The sequence below is a fragment of the Salminus brasiliensis genome, chromosome 9 (genome assembly GCF_030463535.1).
Source record: "Salminus brasiliensis chromosome 9, fSalBra1.hap2, whole genome shotgun sequence".
NCBI classification, from domain to species: domain Eukaryota; kingdom Metazoa; phylum Chordata; class Actinopteri; order Characiformes; family Bryconidae; genus Salminus; species Salminus brasiliensis.
In genome coordinates, this window is record NC_132886.1 from 35383365 (window position 1) to 35400342 (window position 16978).

Sequence of the window (16978 nt, forward strand, 5' to 3'; positions counted from 1 at the left end):
ATTTTTTGGTATCAACAGAGAATTGCTTGGAAATGATGTGCATCAAACTGATGTTTATATTTGACCAATATACTAGATGTATTGATTTACTCGACTAAACAAAGTAGATGCAACTCAGTTCTGGATTTGACCAGACGTGAAAACTGACAAAACAAACCCGTCGCAGCTCTGATGTGAAAGTTCCTAGGAAACTTCAGTGATTAACATGACAGTTCTGGTGCATTCAGAGACTAAAATACAGGGCTAATTGCTGTTGAATGCCAAGTTTGTTCAGTTGAATGACTGTGCAACTTTTAGACCACACACAAATAAGACCAGATTAAAAACGCTGCCCATCATCAGTCGAAAGATGAGGAGTTTGCATGCACCTTTTTATAAATCTTTATGTATCGGCAGATATAGAATTTTAAACAACGGATTTCAGAAACTGGCACTGGTTCATAAGTCCCATATTGGTGTGTCCCTACTAATTAAACATGCACTGACTGCTCAAATGATCAGACACTTCAATGAGAACACTTCACTGTTTATGAAACTGTCATTCTCTTTTAATTCAGGTTATCTGACAAACGGATTTCAGCAGGAAGAACATAAAACACAGTATGAAAAAGATTTTTATGACACCAAATATGCTGTAATTATCTGCTCTGGTATATGGGCCTCACATTGGATAAACTAAATGCACAGATCTTCAGTGTACAGAGACCAGAGAGGCGGCACAAGTGTACAGGCCCAGGGTACTACTGGCTTCTGGTTATATGTACTGTGCCAAGAATTACAGAGTGACTCACAGCTGTAGTTCTTTTAATAATAATAAAAAAAGGGTGGTGGGTGGGAATGGGGTGGATAGGGTTTATTTTGTGTTTTTTTTTTGTTTATTTTTTAGCCAGTACTACACGACTTTGTAATATTAGTAGTTTTAAATGGAATGAGGACCAAAAAGCTTATTTTACGCTAAAGGGCGTTTCAGCTGTTAGATGTGTCTTCCTATTTGTAAACAAGTATAAAAAAAATGGACATGTCTGAAAACTGACCAAAGCTGTGATCCAGTAGGAGTGCACAACGATATTTATATTCACGTGCTACACTGTACATGTCAGTATGCACCCCGGAGGTTCAGTTAAATAGGCCTATCCCCTTCACTGCAAATCATAAAAAAAACAAAACAAAAACCGCATGTTCGTCCTTATAACCCAATAGTGTAGGACCGTCCTGCGGGGTTGTGGATGGCTGAGGAGATGGGCTCTGTCACAGCCCACTCGTACCACACCTTCTTCCCATTGTTACACCTCCAGAACCTCACGCTAACATCGTCTCCACCAGACAGGGGAATGGGTTGCTAAGGTGGGAGGGGAAACAACAAAAACAAACGGTCAAGCTCCAGTCACCCACATGTACAAAAAACACCAATAAAAGATAACAAATCCAATCTAATGACCTCTGGTGGCACTGTTGCCAGGAAAATAACTTAATTTGACATGAACACCCCTCTATGACTAATTCCACAGCAATTCCTTCAGTATTTTAGTCAATTCTACAACAGTGAGTTGTGCACAGCATTGCCCATCATTTGTAATTTACTGGCACAATAACGCTCATCACTTGGACCCTGATGATAGCCACTTTCAATGTAATTTGAAGAGACACTCTTATAGCAGTTACAACAGCCAACAGAAAACACTTCGTCCTACAGCAATTTCAGACGAAAGCTAAATATTAGCTGTTTTTTTTTTTGTTGCCAACAACGATGATCTATACAAATTAACCCATTTTCACAGACCATTAGAAATATACTAAAGAGAAAAAAAAGACCACTCTTAGCCCATGAAACAATTATCTACAAATCAATAACAGAATGATTAATGCTACAAGTCTATGCTAAGAGGGAAAGGCAAAAAAGGCATTCATCAGAAAGCCAGTTTATGTAGAACTGGATATCTTGCCCATGATGAGCCCATGAAACAATTATAATATACTAGATCTATAGGTCGGGCTGCTGTCACACTGTAATCCTATGCATTACTTTTACCTCTTTAGAACTACAATATAGCTAGCTGGACTGCTAAGTTGCTGCTATATCGCCAACTGAACTAAAATAATGGAATGAAAATTTTTAATAAGGCAGCCTAAAGCCCTGTAAGCAGCACTTACTTTAAGAGGAAAGAGAATGGGGAACCAGGAGAACATTCCTGGAGAGTGCGTCTCTGGCCTGATACCTGAAACAAAAAGCAAAATTTTGAATCCCTGCTGCCAGAGCAACAACCACTGCTGCGGAGCTACAATAAGGGAGACTTACTAAGCATCACGTCTTTGTACAGCGTGGTCTCAAAATATCCAGCGAAACCGTGAAGCACCGAGTTACAGGCTACAGTGAAGCGCAGACACTGATATCTGTTATTGTTCATGTCTGTGGGTGAGAAACAGAACTCCTTTATAAATCAATGACAGAATTATTCATGCTACAGTCAAAGAGGGAAAGGCAAAAAAAGGCATTTGTAGAAAAGCTAGTGTAATGCAGAACTGGAGCTCTTACCTGTGGTGGGGTGTACAAAGGTAAAGCAGGGCTTGGGGTCAGCAAGCTGGTGGAAGTTATGTAGCCTTACTACATATGGTGTCTCAAAATGGCACTCTGGGTCCTTGTCGCGCTCCCGACAGCTTCGCACCTCGTTATACAGCTTAGAGGAGGACAGGGGTGCCAGAAATGAAGTGTAGGAGCAGGGAATACTCACCCCGTTATCTAAAACACACAAGAAATCAGCACAATCACATTAAGTGATTTAAAAACAAATACAATGCTCTCATTCGTAAGGAAACAGTGTGTTATAGTAATTTCACCACGGTTAAGTATGTGGCTCACTTATTTACGTGCTGCATTCTGAAAAATTTCCACATTTCCCCTGTACCTTTGAGAAAGTGCTGTGCTCCATCAAGGCACTCAGGGGAAAGCTCGTTGTCGCCAAATGATCCTAAAAGCTCACTGACAATGATGTCTGCCTTCTCTGGGGCCACCCAGTCTCGCATGTCACATGACACCACAGTCACCTGATCGCCCCATTCCTCAAACTTCCAGTTCTCCAGGCTGAGAAATTAAACAAAAAGAACACAAAATATTTTTCCCCCATAAACACAAATATCTTCAGAACACACACACACACAAAAGAAAAATCCACCTACGTTACGACAGCGTTGGGATTCTTCTCTACAGCGTACACACGCAGCTTGCGGTCTGCCTGCTTGGCGGCACGCAGTGATGCGTTAACCAGAGGACCACGCCCAGCTCCTAAAACCATCAGGACCCTGACAAAGAGAGAGGAGTCTGTACAATCACGGCTGTACAATCAGTAGTTAACCTTTGTTTACTTAAGAAGGCTTTCAAATTAGGGGGAAATAAATATGATCAAAACAAACAAACAAACAAAAAAACCCCCACTAAATCAGACATATGTGAGAAATGTCTGGGATGGTCCTAAAATTCTAATATGAATAATGAACATGGTTGATCAGCATTGTAAAGCTCAACCTGCTACACGGCAGAGCTAAGCACAACAGTGTGAGCAGGAAGGAATGAGTGGATCTTTGTTAAATTTACTTGACGAGTGTGCAGCCAGGGAGCACACACCCAGCTTCCAGCTACTCGAATCAGTATCAATACACAGTTCCTGATCATAATACTGTATACTGTGCTGGATCACGTTGGAATAGACATCCCAAAATGAGGACATTCGCAATCGGGAGTGGTCCGGGGATATTTTAAAGAATCGTGTATCTGCCATTTTAATCCTGATACAGTTCCGATTCTTTGTCTCAACTGCAGTGTTCAGTTTGCCATCTGGTCTCGTCAAGGCACCATTCCCAGTCGGCAGCAGTAATACGTTTTCAGAAGGTAAACAAGATTTGTGCCGTGTGGAACAATTTTATAGCAGATTATATGAAAACAATCTATGGCAAAATAACTGGACCGGGACCTGCCTAATCATAAGGAGGTATATTGTCTATTTTGTGCAGCCTTATTGCCAAGTAACTCAAACCTAAAACCTTGTATTGAAAAGCTGTTTAAATTAGCCACAGAAACAGAATTTCCATGTATGTCTTTGAAAACTTGAAAAACAATATTTTGCTATTTGAATTTAATAGGAATTTCTAAACCACACTGAATAAAACGTACTCCATTTATCACTCATTTTTTGTAGGACACTTAACCAAAGACGACAGAATAAAACAGCATGTTCAATTAGAAGAACCAAATGCATATTAAAAGCATTTAAAAAGGCAACTAGAAAATAAAAATGATTTCAATTATATTAATGAAGCCTGGCTAACCAAAGCAACAAGAGGCTTTTGAAAGCAAGATCAAATTCTGTTGCTCATTCAAAAACATCAGACAAGCCTCTTTATCTTCTCACACACACGTACGTCAGACTTAAGCAGACTTTGACCATTTTGTACCATACAGGAATCTCCTGAGACTACAAAAGATCAAAAAGCTAGAATCAAATGTCCAAATCCCTTCTCCATCAAAAAGCTTTTAATTCTGACATTAATAGTTTGGGATTTCAATTAAAAGCCACCCGGCATGTATGATTAATGAAAACATTTGTCACCCCCTGGTGGAACTTTCTCTTTTGGCTTCAAGATCTGACTGGAAACTGATCTCCTGTGTTGCTCTGCCTCTTTCATGTGTCTTCACATTTTTATATAAAACGTCAGTCACAATTTGACACTGAAAAGAGGCAGATTTTCCAGCAAAAACCTGACCCTGAACAAAGAATATAAAAAAAAAGAAAAAGAAAGGATGGTTTAGAGAAAAAGGGGGGGGGGGGGAGCTTTAGCCACTCAGGCATAATTATCTTGAACAGCTCAGAGTCAGAGTGTCACTTTGCTCTTTTACAGAATGGAAACATCTAACATCTTTCACTAAAAACGACCAAAACTTCAGTGACTAATCAGGACACTTAAAATCCTTGATCAAACACGCACACTACTGCATATGCAGAAGTTTTTAAACAATTGTTATTAGCAGCTCACCATCTACTGCTGCATTCTCTGACTAAGACTTTGCAACACTAACAGCATTCACGGATTAAGACTTTCGATTTTATATTTAGGTTAAATGGAATAAAAAGTATTTTGGACAGAATTATATATGACATACATACATTATTAAATAAATATATGCAGTGCTGTAAAAAGGTTTGGGCAACCCTGGTCAAATTTCTTTTACTCTAAATAGTAAGCAGGGGAAGTTAAACAAACTGTTCTTCTCTTTTCAAGCAGATGGCAAAGTGTTTTTCAAGTAGCAGTTTCCGCAGTTCATAATCGACTTAAAGTTAAAAATCTACAGAAACAGCTGAGGTCAAGCTGAAGTCTTTAAGACCATGAAAGCTCTAAGATACTTGCTCATAAGGTAAATTAAACAAGTCCCGTTTGATAGCAAAAAGCCTTAACTTTGGAGTTGTGGTACACTGTTCTACTGTGCAGAGATACCTGCACCAATATGTTTCAAGTTGAAGTATTGTCATAGTCCTCCCAGTCCTCGGACCTAAACATCTTTGAAAATCATTGGATAGACTAGGGATGCGCCGATCCGGCTTTCAGTTCCAATACGATACATAAACGTTGCATATCGGTCGATACCCAAGACTATTGCTGAATGAATAAACCGTATACCTCACTATCTGGGAGAGACTTAAGGCATCAGGATTTAAGGACTTAAACATTATTTTATATAACAAATTACCACAGATATAAATGTACTAAACTGCCATTTGTCATTTATATATTTGCACATTTAGTGAAGTCTCACACCAAAGAATTAAAGTGAAAGGATCGGTTTCATGGATATGCCCAACTATCCAACACTCGATCCAGCTAATTATTAATATCAGGACCGATTCTCAATATTGGATCAGTGCATTCCAAGGATAGACCTTAAAAAAGAAAAAAAGAAAAAGCAAAAGACATCCCAAAAATCACACAAACCTAAAAGCCTTTTACGAAAAAGGAAAAAAAAGGGCCAAAATCCTGCAAACAAGAACTAAACTCTTCACTGCAGAAAAAAAAAAGAAATACATTTACAATATTTACCTTTTCTGTATTTTAATAAACTGCAATGGATATACATAAAATATATAGAAATGCATCATTAACTTTTGGGAATCAAGTTGTCTTTTACTTAACTACGTCATTTGTTTAATGGTTTGCACGAAAGGTTATGTAATATGCACTTACACTTATTGAATAGTTGTTAACTCTTAAAATTTCAGCTGATATTTCTGAGTAGTGGCGGGCAATACACCAATCTCACCCAGTATGAGTGGAAAACCATTAAATGTTCTACTTGCTAGGGGCTGTGGGTGATTATCTCCAAGCATATATATCATATGGTTATTGCTATTAGTTGTATCAACAAATTAGGCATTGTTCTCAGGAGACCCTCACAGCATAAATAAAGGCTTTGCATGCAATTGAGAATTCCTGGCAACAGAAGCATAAACGTGAAATTGAGAACACTTACTGTACATTAGTTTCTTTTTGCTCCTCTGGAACTCTGTCTAGCAGGCACTTATACACCGCCTGGAGAGAGAGATGTATTACTCAAATCAGTGGAGCGTTAATACCACAGCACCGAAAGTAATATAAAGATCAAGAACATTCACAGGCGTGATGTATGTGAATGGGAACATGCAACTGCAGCAGCTCAGCCATTGTATTTCCTCCCTCTTTTCCACTCACCTGCTGGTATTGCGAATATTTAATGGGGTCCTTTTCAAAGACCTCATATGTCTGCGATTCCAAATTGTCCATTAGAGGCTGAAAAGAGTAATGAAATATCAAATGAGAATACTAAGAAAACAGAAAAACCTGACATTTAAAAAAGATGTTTGTTTTTTTCAATGTGAACAGGTTTGCATCCAACCTGATGTATTGTTTGGCTGCTATTAGGACTAACTGGACATATTGCTGTTAAAAGAAGGTTTATATATTCTGACACATAAGCTGATTAGGAGAAGCATCTACAGTGGGGGCAAAAAGTATTTAGTCAGCCACTGATTGTGCAAGTTCTCCTACTTAGAAAGATGGGAGAGGTCTGTAATTTTCATCATATGTACACTTCAACTATGAGAAACCAAATGAGAAAAAAAAATCCAGGAAATCACATTGTAGGATTTTTAAATAATTTATTTGTACCAGGTTTGCACACACTGTAGCTGGTATTTTGGCCCATTCCTCCATGCAGATCTCCTCTAGAGCAGTGATGTTTTGTGGCTGTCGCTGGGCAACACAGACTTTCAACTCCCTCCACAAATGTTCTATGGGGTGGACACTGGCTAGGCCACTCCAGGACCTTGAAATGCTTTTTACACAGCCACTCCTTCGTTGCCAGAGAGGTGTGTTTGGGATCATTGTCATGCTGGAAGACCCAGCCACGTTTTATCTTCAATGCGCTCACCGATGGAAGGAGGTTTTGGCATTATTAATGGTCTTGAATGTCTTCTATTTTCTTACAATTGCTCCCACAGTTGATTTATTCACACCAACCTGCTTGCCTATTGTAGATTCACTCTTCCCAGCCTGGTGCAGGTCTACAATTTTCTTCATGGTGTCCTTCGGCAGCTTTGGTCTTGGCCATGGTTAAGTTTGGAGTCTGACTGTTTGAGGCTGTGGACAGGTGTCTTTTATACAGATAACGAGGGCAAACAGGTGCCATTAATACAGGTAACGAGTGGAGGACTGAAGAGTTACAGGTCTGTGTGAGCCAGAAATCTTGCTTGTTTGTGGGTGACCAAATACTTATTTTTCACCATAATGTACAAATAAATTCTTTAAAAATCCTACAATGTGATTTCTTTTTTGGGGGGATTTTGTTTTCCATTTTGTCTCTCATAGTTGAAGTGTACCTATGATGAAAATTACAGACCTCTCATCTTTCTAAGAAGGAGAACTTGCACAATCAGTGGCTGACTAAATACTTTTTGGCCTCACTGTATCTGTCAGGGATAGGGGTTCCTGAGGATAATTTCCTTCTTATTAATTCTGTTACACACACTTACTTATCTCTCTTAATACTTTCCTCAGTGTCTAGTATGTTTTAAAGATGACAGTATATGAACACAGAGTGTATAGGCAAGTGATCATGTCATGTTCACTCTAGACTCAAACAGAGCTAGCTGAGCAACCTGAGCAGCTTATTTAATCATTTATTCATCCTAATCAGGGTAAAGTGTTTAATTAGTCATGATACTGATTTGAGATCATATCGTCTAGCACTACATAAAACGCATGTCCAATCCCCCTTTGCCAGGGAATTGCCTTAGCGTTTTTTCAAAGCAGATTTCCAACCAGATTAAGTCTTGTAAATAGATGCAGATCAATTTTCTAATTCAAATATATATATATATATATATATATATATATATATATATATATATATATATATATATATATATATATATATATATATATTTTTTTTTTTTTTTTTTTTTTAACACCAGCTGCATGTAGCACTGCTGAGCTTTTTTTTTTTTTTATTATATAAGCAATAGTACCAGACCTCGAGCTCCTTAAAAATCAGTAACAAATTTCATATCACCATCATGCAAAAACCTAGCATCTCTAGTTGTAATTTTTTCCACATAACATGACTCTAGCAGCTGTTCTTTCAGTGCTCCAATTTTGTGATCAATGAATAGAAAATGACCAAAGGTTTTGGTGTGACAGACAATATATTAGTCAAGCCCTAACACATATACCCACCCACCCACACACAGACACACCCAGACACACCTGTAATGGCGACTGCAGGTAGTCCTCATAGCCCTTTGCAAAAAGCTCATAAGCATTGGGGGGAGGGCGGTTCTGACTGAGGTACTCCAGGTACTGCAGGTAAGAGCGGAAGTCTTTCTCGCTGTGGCGACTTGTCCCTGTAAATATGAACTGAGCCTCCAGCTAGAGAAGAGAAGAACAAACGAGTTTACATGGAGTACACTAGCTAATTTAGCATATTTTTAATGAATCTGGTTATAAAAAAAATCCAAACAGTAATTGTTAAATTTATTTAAGAGGCATAGAGACTTCTTTCATCATTTATTTGGTGGTCTTAGTTGTATTACTGTATTACAGCTAACCCCACCATGAGAAGGCAGTACCAGACCAGCTCTTGCTGGAGATACATATCTATGATAAAGTAAACCATGCAAAAGGCATGAAAGGTGGAGGGCGAGTAATCAGCAAACACATCAGCTGTTTACAGGCTCCCATTACATGCAGCTGTTCAGACTTCTCCAAGATAACATGTTGCTTACTTTACGTTCAGGATTCATTGTTCTGATAATAATCTGGAATGCCTACCTTGAAGAGGCGGAATATGATTCGCTGATGCGCTTTTGAGAGGACTGGAAATCCCTTTTTATTGGTCAGAAATATGCTGGTCGGAAGAATGGCAGCTTTGATGGGTTCCCCAAGCCACTTGTCAATCACAGTGTCAGAGGGCATGTCCGCACCAACCTCAATAGCTTCAAGCAAACATAATAGTTATATAGTTAGGTATAAAGAAAATAAATAAACACAATCGCTTCTACACTGCTTGATATATTCAAAATATGGACACCCTTACCAAGGCAAATCCTTTTGTTGTAGTCACATAGTGTTCTGAAAGAATGCCACCTAAACGAGAGAAAAAGAGAAAGAGACAAGCCAATAATTAAAAAGGAGAATGGGCTTTCCGTTACAGAACAAGACATTTAATTCTTAGCTGGGCTTATGATACGAGGTCTGTAATAACTTTTACAGTACATCCTCTGGAGTACAGTTGTTTAGATTAGTGCTTTCATCATTCTTCGAAACACTGACTTTAGAATATACATTTGTCTATTGTCATCTACAAGCCATCTCCATATCCATCTCCCATAAAAACCTTTAACTGAAACAATGAAATTACGCATTTTTGTGATTTTAATTGAACACAGGCAGCGCGGTCAACTGATTTAAAAAATTTAAAAATAAAACAAAAGCACAAAATTTCCACTATACTTTCATTTACTGCCATTCCTTGTTTCTTCTTAGCCGTGTCCATTTAGCAGTGGTGATGTTTCGCTTAAACAATTGACTACACTACACGCTTCCATTGGTTCTCCTCTGTTCTGTCCGTATCTTAAAGAATTAACACTTAAAACGCAGAGTATGGATAAAAGGCTCTATCTGTACCCATATTTAACGCCAAGCATATGAGGTAATGCCCATATACTGTACAATAAGTCAATAATGTCATTACTGTGACAGGCCTTATGAGAAAGAGAAACCAACTTCAATGCTCATGAAACGTGACATTTTTTCCTGTTTCGTTAACCTCACCTCAGTTCTGGTCAATAAAACATTAAATACTATATCAATGGGTTGTCTGAATAACACTGTGAGCTGCTGCTGTGCTGTGTTTGGGGGACAGAAGGACAGAAAAAAAACTTTCCAGTGGCGTACAACTAAAACATATAATGCAGTAATTAACATATTAAACTGCACTGGGTTACAGAAGTCATATTTCAAGGAATAAATCATTTGTACCATGCATCAAATTTAGTGCCGTTTTCCATTGCTGTAGCTCTATCCTAATCAAGATTTAATGAGTCCTGCATATTGTGTGGCATAGAACAAATAGCAATACCAAACATACTGTGGCAGTTCATGTTACAATAACAAGAGATATTAAAAACATCTGATTGCACCCCTTAATCAATAATATGGGTGTTTCAGAGGACTAGACTGAAGCAGTCATATTTATTTCACACAAACGATCAGTTTCTATGATGTTGGGTCATTTAACTTAGCACTCACAGTGCTTGTTCTCATTTTTACTCTAAATGTTGCCATATCAAATCTCCTCACCAGCCCCAGGTCTTCTCTTCATTGTTGCCATCATCCATTTGTTTTGAGGGCTCGTTTTCAATGAGGTCTTCAAGAGTGTCCTCGGGCGCCAGAAGGGGAACACGGATCCAGAACTACAACAGCGTAACATATTAAAACTAAAAACAAACCCGTTCATAAATATCTAATAAGCAACACTTCATGAAATACATCAAATTAAAGTAACATTAATGCAAACTGCTTCCAATTATGCCTGTAGGTTCGCCATAATGGCGTTTTGAGCATCGTAGCAGTATCTACCTGCCTCAAAAGAGAACAGCTTGCTAGGCCATGTGTGGTTGTTACTACCCTAGACATACACGAACATCTAAGTTTAGAGAGCACAAGCTTTTGATCCTAAGCAGCTGTCTTCTCACCATGGAAGAGTGGTGTCCTGTGTGGATGTGGTTGAGCAGAACGCGGGCCAGGTTGGCACACTGTGGGCCCTTCAGGGGGATCATGAAGGCTGGCAGGCCCAGATAGGCACAGAAATTCAGCTCCTGTACCAGCGCCTGCAGCAGGGATACAGAGTTAATTATGAGTACTGCGTGGATCCAAACATCCACAAAAGCAGTCTTGCTACTTATAGGTTAGGAAAGACTCCAACAACTGGTCCCAGTTAAAAAAACAACCAACATTCAGACACCTGCTGTTTCAAGCTACTGCAGTCACTCAGATGGATCAAGTGGTGATGGGGGAAAGAAGTGGGTGTAATCAATTTTGCTTTAGTCACTGTTAACATTTGATCTCGAGGCGTGTCCACTAGGGATAGAACGATACAATGCATTGCATCAGGTCATGAACAGCATGTTAAATGTGGCTAGGGTGTTGGCTTGGAGCCAACTTATGGCTAGAGCTTTGGTTCTGGTCACTATGAAACAGCTTTGGTTTCAAGTACTGTCAGGCAAGTCATGCAAATTGAAAGTGGAAACATTAGGCACATTTTCAGTAATTGCTTAGGTGAGACAAACTGAGACATGACTGAGAAATTGCAGTCAATTGCAGCAACCCCCACCCCCATTGTCCACAATAAATATGGACTGGCTTTAAAATATCCCTCTTCTGTCAAAAGAAGACAGAAATGACATGACGGAGAATATCCAGCCTATGCGCAAGTACACTGAGCCAAGTTCATGTAATTTCTGATAAGCAGTTTTGTAACACAGTAACAAAAATAAAAACCTTTATCCTTTATGAGGATACACCATATGTCCAAAAGTATGCAGACACCCTTTCAAATAGGTACTCATTGCTGACAGACAAATTTCCACACAACACACACTGCAAATAAAACACTCTGGCACAGCCACACAAGCCCAAGATCGCTATATCTAAAGCCAAGGGTCAGTGCTTTAACATGCCCTACCATGGACACGTTTGTTAAGGACGAACATGATTGGGAAAAAGTAGAACTGACATGCGGGACTGGTTCAGTCTGTGTGTTTTTTCTAGGTAGTCTAATTAGTGCAGATTATGCAATTTCTTCCTAAATTACTGTAAAAACATCCATTTGCGAGCGGAGGGTCTCTTTACACCCATAGCCAGCTCATCTGAAGGGGTAGCTTCAGTTACTCAGCAAACTCTTTGATTCCTTTCCTGCAGTGAAGGGAAAAATCTTTACGCATAATCAAATAAACTGAGTCGAAATGCACATCCCTATTGAAAACCTCTGGGATGAGTTAAGGTGACGTTTGTGATTAATAACTGAAACTGTGCTCTATTCAATATATAGTGCACTACTTTGTGGTTCTGCAATTTTATAGCCGTATCCAAATACGTAGTTTTGAATTTTCAGTACACTGTGACAATCCCACAAAGGACTGCAATATATAGCATACACTAAATGGACACTGAATACCCATAATACATTGCATTGTTTGCTTCGAAGATTCACGTACAGCTTCTCTAAGGAAGACCGGCTGTCAGATTTTACGCCCATGTGGCGCAATCTGCTGTCGCATAGCAGTGAGCTTACACACAATGGTCCCAAATTGTTCTCTACCTTTCCAAATTCTGTTCCCTATAATAGCATTTTATACACTGATCTGGATTGAGGGGAATAGGGCACAGTTTCAGACACAGCTTAATAGTCCAACATTAGTTGCTGGCCTCAACAATTTACTAGTGCCTTAATGCAATCAAATCCTCACATCAATGTTCCATAACTGGGGTAATGCCTTCACAGAAGAGCAGAGGCTGTTACTTTAGAAAAATGAGGAGCAAATTCCTTAACCTTGGTTTCAGTAGAAATAACAATAAGCAGGTAGCAGTCCACTATACTGGACCTACAGTGTAGCAAAAGCAATAGAAAACACACACTAGGAGTTTTACCCAGTTTCACAAAGCAGTTATAATCTGAAGAACAGAAAAAACTGTGTGAACAAAAAGGTCAAACCTATGTATATGGTAGAATAATGTGAGAATATGCTGCCAAACTCAGTTGCTGGCAGGCCACAACTTTGCAGAGACTGGCGTTTTCCTGCTTCCAACACTTGGATGAAACTCACAAAGGCTTTGCTGATTATTCAAGTTGTTTAATTAACCTTAAATTCCTCAGTGCTGCGACCTGCTGTTGGTACAGAGTCTAACACAGTCTTTAGTTGATGGAGAGTTTTATCTTACCGCTTCTGAATTTCTGCGCTCGGTGGTTAGTTCGGAGTCTGTCTCTATCCATGGTGAAAGCTTCCCCACAATAAGAGTGTTCCAGTCTGAGAGAGGAAGAGAGGAAGATTTCTGATCAATAAAAACATTACAGAATCATTCGACACATTAATAATGGAAAGTAAAATAATGGTCTTACTGTACTGCCAGAATTAAAATATGCTACTGGCATCACTTAAGCAAACACATTAAGTCAATTCAATGTCGTGGAACCTACAGGTTGCAGTTAATACAGTATTTCAGGCTGTAGCACTACACAGTGAATGTGTTTTTAAACCACAATAAATTGTCTAATTTACAGTCTAATGTAAAAAAGTATGCCTCTCAGATTAGAGCACAGACTAGACTAGGAATAGTTCAAAAAATAAGTCATCACTGACCCCAGATGAAATCATTATCTATCTAAATATTATCTATCTAATATCTATAACAAGTTTGCGTCTTCAGTTTAGGATGCAGTTTAAGGGCTACTAGGCTACTGTTGTTAACAAACACTGCACTTAGAGCCTCACCCACCTCATCTCACTAGCTATACACTCAAGAAGCATATAACATACCAAACATGTCTTGGCTCATTGATTGCATCTGGGGTCAGTGAAAAATATTTACTGGATATTTCACCAAAATCCAGACCAAATCTCTTAAGAAGACTAACTGCATATTTTATGGTGAGACTGGTAACGCAGAGATGGAGGCAGGGGTCGGTGACGGGTAATGCAGAGATGGGCGTGGGGACAATGATGAATAATGCAGAGATGGGGACGATGATGGGTAATGCAGAGATTTTTTATTAAACTCTAATTCAGATTTTTAATGCCATGATCTTTTACATCTGTATTTGGTTGGAAGGAAAACCTTCAGCCTCAACTGCCCTTAGCAGATAGATCTAGAGACCCCTGCTCCAAGTACACACCAATCAGTATGCAAAGCCTTTAAAATGCTGATCAGGCCCTTTGGTAAATATCATGCCATGTTGGTTTAGTCAATGCTGTGCAAAGTGTGTTCTCTCACCTCTTCCACAGAGCAGCAGGTCGGAGCGCGTTTGAGCCCCTGGTCTGGCCTTGGCAGGGCCCAACTCATACTCTCTCCGGAACCGCGGATGGAAGAGGGGCATGCACAGGAAGTCAAAACTGTGGAGTAACAGGATTTTATTAGACATTGTAGATTGTAGGTACACAACCATATACTGTGGTACACAACTACAGACTCAAGCCCTACCCTCTACCCCAAATGTCACTAATTAGTTTCTGACCACAAATGCAAATTTTTTTTTATTTTTAATCACTTTTCAATATACCCATATTTCCACCCCATTTACAGGGCACTAATTAACTATGATCACACGCCCTTACGTCACACTTGCCATTTCTCCCACAGACTCTTGTGATGGCTTTTTAGATCTGATATTAGAGTAGAGCTCCCCCCCTTTACTTTTTGCTTCCTACACAAAAGGAAAATGCGCAGTGTTCTTATTTTCCATGACATGTATACCAGAGGCAGATTATACCTGCCCCATATCATAATTCGTTACTTCAATATTGGATACGCGGAGTGGATTATTAATATCGTTACATGTTCGGTCATTGAGCTCTCATGAAAAGTCATGATTTTTTTTAAAAAGGTAAAGGCGCACGTATTTGTCATTGTACAGTGTGCACTGTACAGCGAAATGGGTCCTCCGCATTTAACCCATCTGTGGTAGTGAACACACACTCACACTAGTGAGCACACACACACCAAGAGTGGTGGGCAGCCAACTCCAGCGCCCGGGGAGCAGAGAGGGTAAAGGGCCTTGCTCAAAGGCCCCTTATCCCGGTGCTATCTATCTATCTATCTAATATATCTCGCTAGATAAGGGGAAAAAATACATTTTTAAATATATATATATATATATATATATATATATATATATATATATATATATATAGCTAAATTCGCTTTCCAAATATCATGCCGTCCCAATTACTAGTGTGATTTTATAGTTTATATCTGAAATGAGGATTACTAGTAAATCTGCATTACAGAGATCTTAAATTTGATTACAAAAAAAAGGTTTTAGTGAGTAATACTGAGGACCAATCCTTAATATCGTTCCAAAAATATTGTAAATATTGGCTGCCCTGTATTTCACAGAAATTCACATTAGAGAGGTGGATGGCGCGATGGCCGAGTATCGAGATACTGCACTTCACAGCGGTGTCGAGGTTTCATCGCTGGTATCGTGATTTCATCGCTGGTATCGTGATTTCATCGCTGGTATCGTGACAGCCCTGAACTGCATTTGAATATTAGCGCGAAGGCGGTCGCTGCTTAAATGAAGCCCTAAACGTTACACATCTCAGTCATTCCGCCATACTGTCAATTTTTCACTGGAGAATTTTGTATGGGTTTCTCCTGAGGTGATTAAGATTATCTGGCTAGCTAGCACTAGCTAGCTATTGCTCCGAAAACGGGGAAAAGAGGGGGGGACGTTATCACGCTATGCAGTTAACTCTAGCTCCACATATTACCCCCACTGACGTTACAGCAGGGGCTTTTTCTGCTAGACTGGCTTTTAGCAAGAAAGCTAGCTATCTATCTAGCTAGCTTACTGCTGACTGATGGCTAGCTACTGAACGGCTACCACAACGTCTGTGGGCATCACGTGTAGTGACCGAGCTCCCAATTCCATCCCAATATCTCCCCAGTTTGGGAGGTTTAGCCTGCAATAACACGCCCGAATGCATCACCGCCGCCGCCGACTGCTTACCCCAGCTTGGCGACCGCAGCAAGGGTATCCGCCACCTCGGGAACACAACTTATATCTCTCCCGCAGGAGACCCTGCTCCCCGTGCTGGCGGACGCCATCGTTTTTCGACGAGACGAGGAGGGAAAATGAAAGAGCGTCGATGGCTATAGTGAAACGTCGTCCATTTTGGCTCAACGAAACGTTTACGCCGGTAACGGCGGTGAAAAGCTCCCGGAGCCAAAATGGCCGACACACGCGTCGCAGTTTCTTTCTTAGCGAAGTCCTGCGAGATTTCAGGGCGAGACTAGGGTAGTGTCTCAAATTGCTCCCTACTCCCTAGCTATGTACACTATGTAGGGCATGGAACGATGCTTTATATCCTAACAGTGCACTATAGCTATGTTTAATAGAAACTATTTGTGCTTAGTGTCGAGGCTGCACGACGGCTTGTTTACTGTTAGGGTGCACTATTTAAAAGGCGCGGTTTCATGGCTTATGTTTGTGCGCTAGATAGGGAGTAGGCAGCAATTTGGGATTAGGACTAGACATCCACCGGGGACAGATAGCTCTAACTGCCCGGGGACGAAAACATGGCATGGCAACAGAGCTTAGGTGTAAGTATTGGTATTGAATTACAAAGTTAAGCAATTAAAATGAATTGCAATGAAAATGGGAGAGAAAATGTATTTAAAT

General features: G+C 39.8%; 1 protein-coding gene across 1 annotated transcript; it reads right to left on the reverse strand.

Annotated features, from left to right (window-relative positions):
- Positions 1 to 526: 526 nt before the first annotated feature.
- On the reverse strand, positions 527 to 16450 carry prmt5 (protein arginine methyltransferase 5). Its single transcript, XM_072686956.1, has 16 exons — positions 16307 to 16450; positions 14569 to 14687; positions 13519 to 13604; positions 11274 to 11408; positions 10879 to 10991; positions 9614 to 9663; positions 9349 to 9512; positions 8785 to 8946; positions 6733 to 6810; positions 6515 to 6573; positions 3175 to 3297; positions 2904 to 3079; positions 2534 to 2737; positions 2297 to 2407; positions 2152 to 2216; positions 527 to 1339 (listed from the first exon to the last, which is right to left on the reverse strand). The coding sequence occupies exons 1-16, from the start codon at positions 16402 to 16404 to the stop codon at positions 1187 to 1189; spliced, it is 1896 nt and encodes a 631-aa protein (XP_072543057.1). The 5' UTR covers positions 16405 to 16450; the 3' UTR covers positions 527 to 1186.
- Positions 16451 to 16978: the final 528 nt, after the last annotated feature.

Bases quoted from the DNA above. Each gene is read 5' to 3' on its own strand.
- prmt5 (XM_072686956.1), bottom strand. From the start codon at position 16,404: ATGGCGTCCGCCAGCACGGGGAGCAGGGTCTCCTGCGGGAGAGATATA. The intron at 9,664-10,878 runs GTGAGGAGATTT...TCTCTCGTTTAG, and splicing joins GAAGAGAAGACCTGGGGCTG to GTGGCATTCTTTCAGAACAC. The intron at 9,513-9,613 runs GTAAGGGTGTCC...GTTTGCTTGAAG, and splicing joins CAACAAAAGGATTTGCCTTG to CTATTGAGGTTGGTGCGGAC.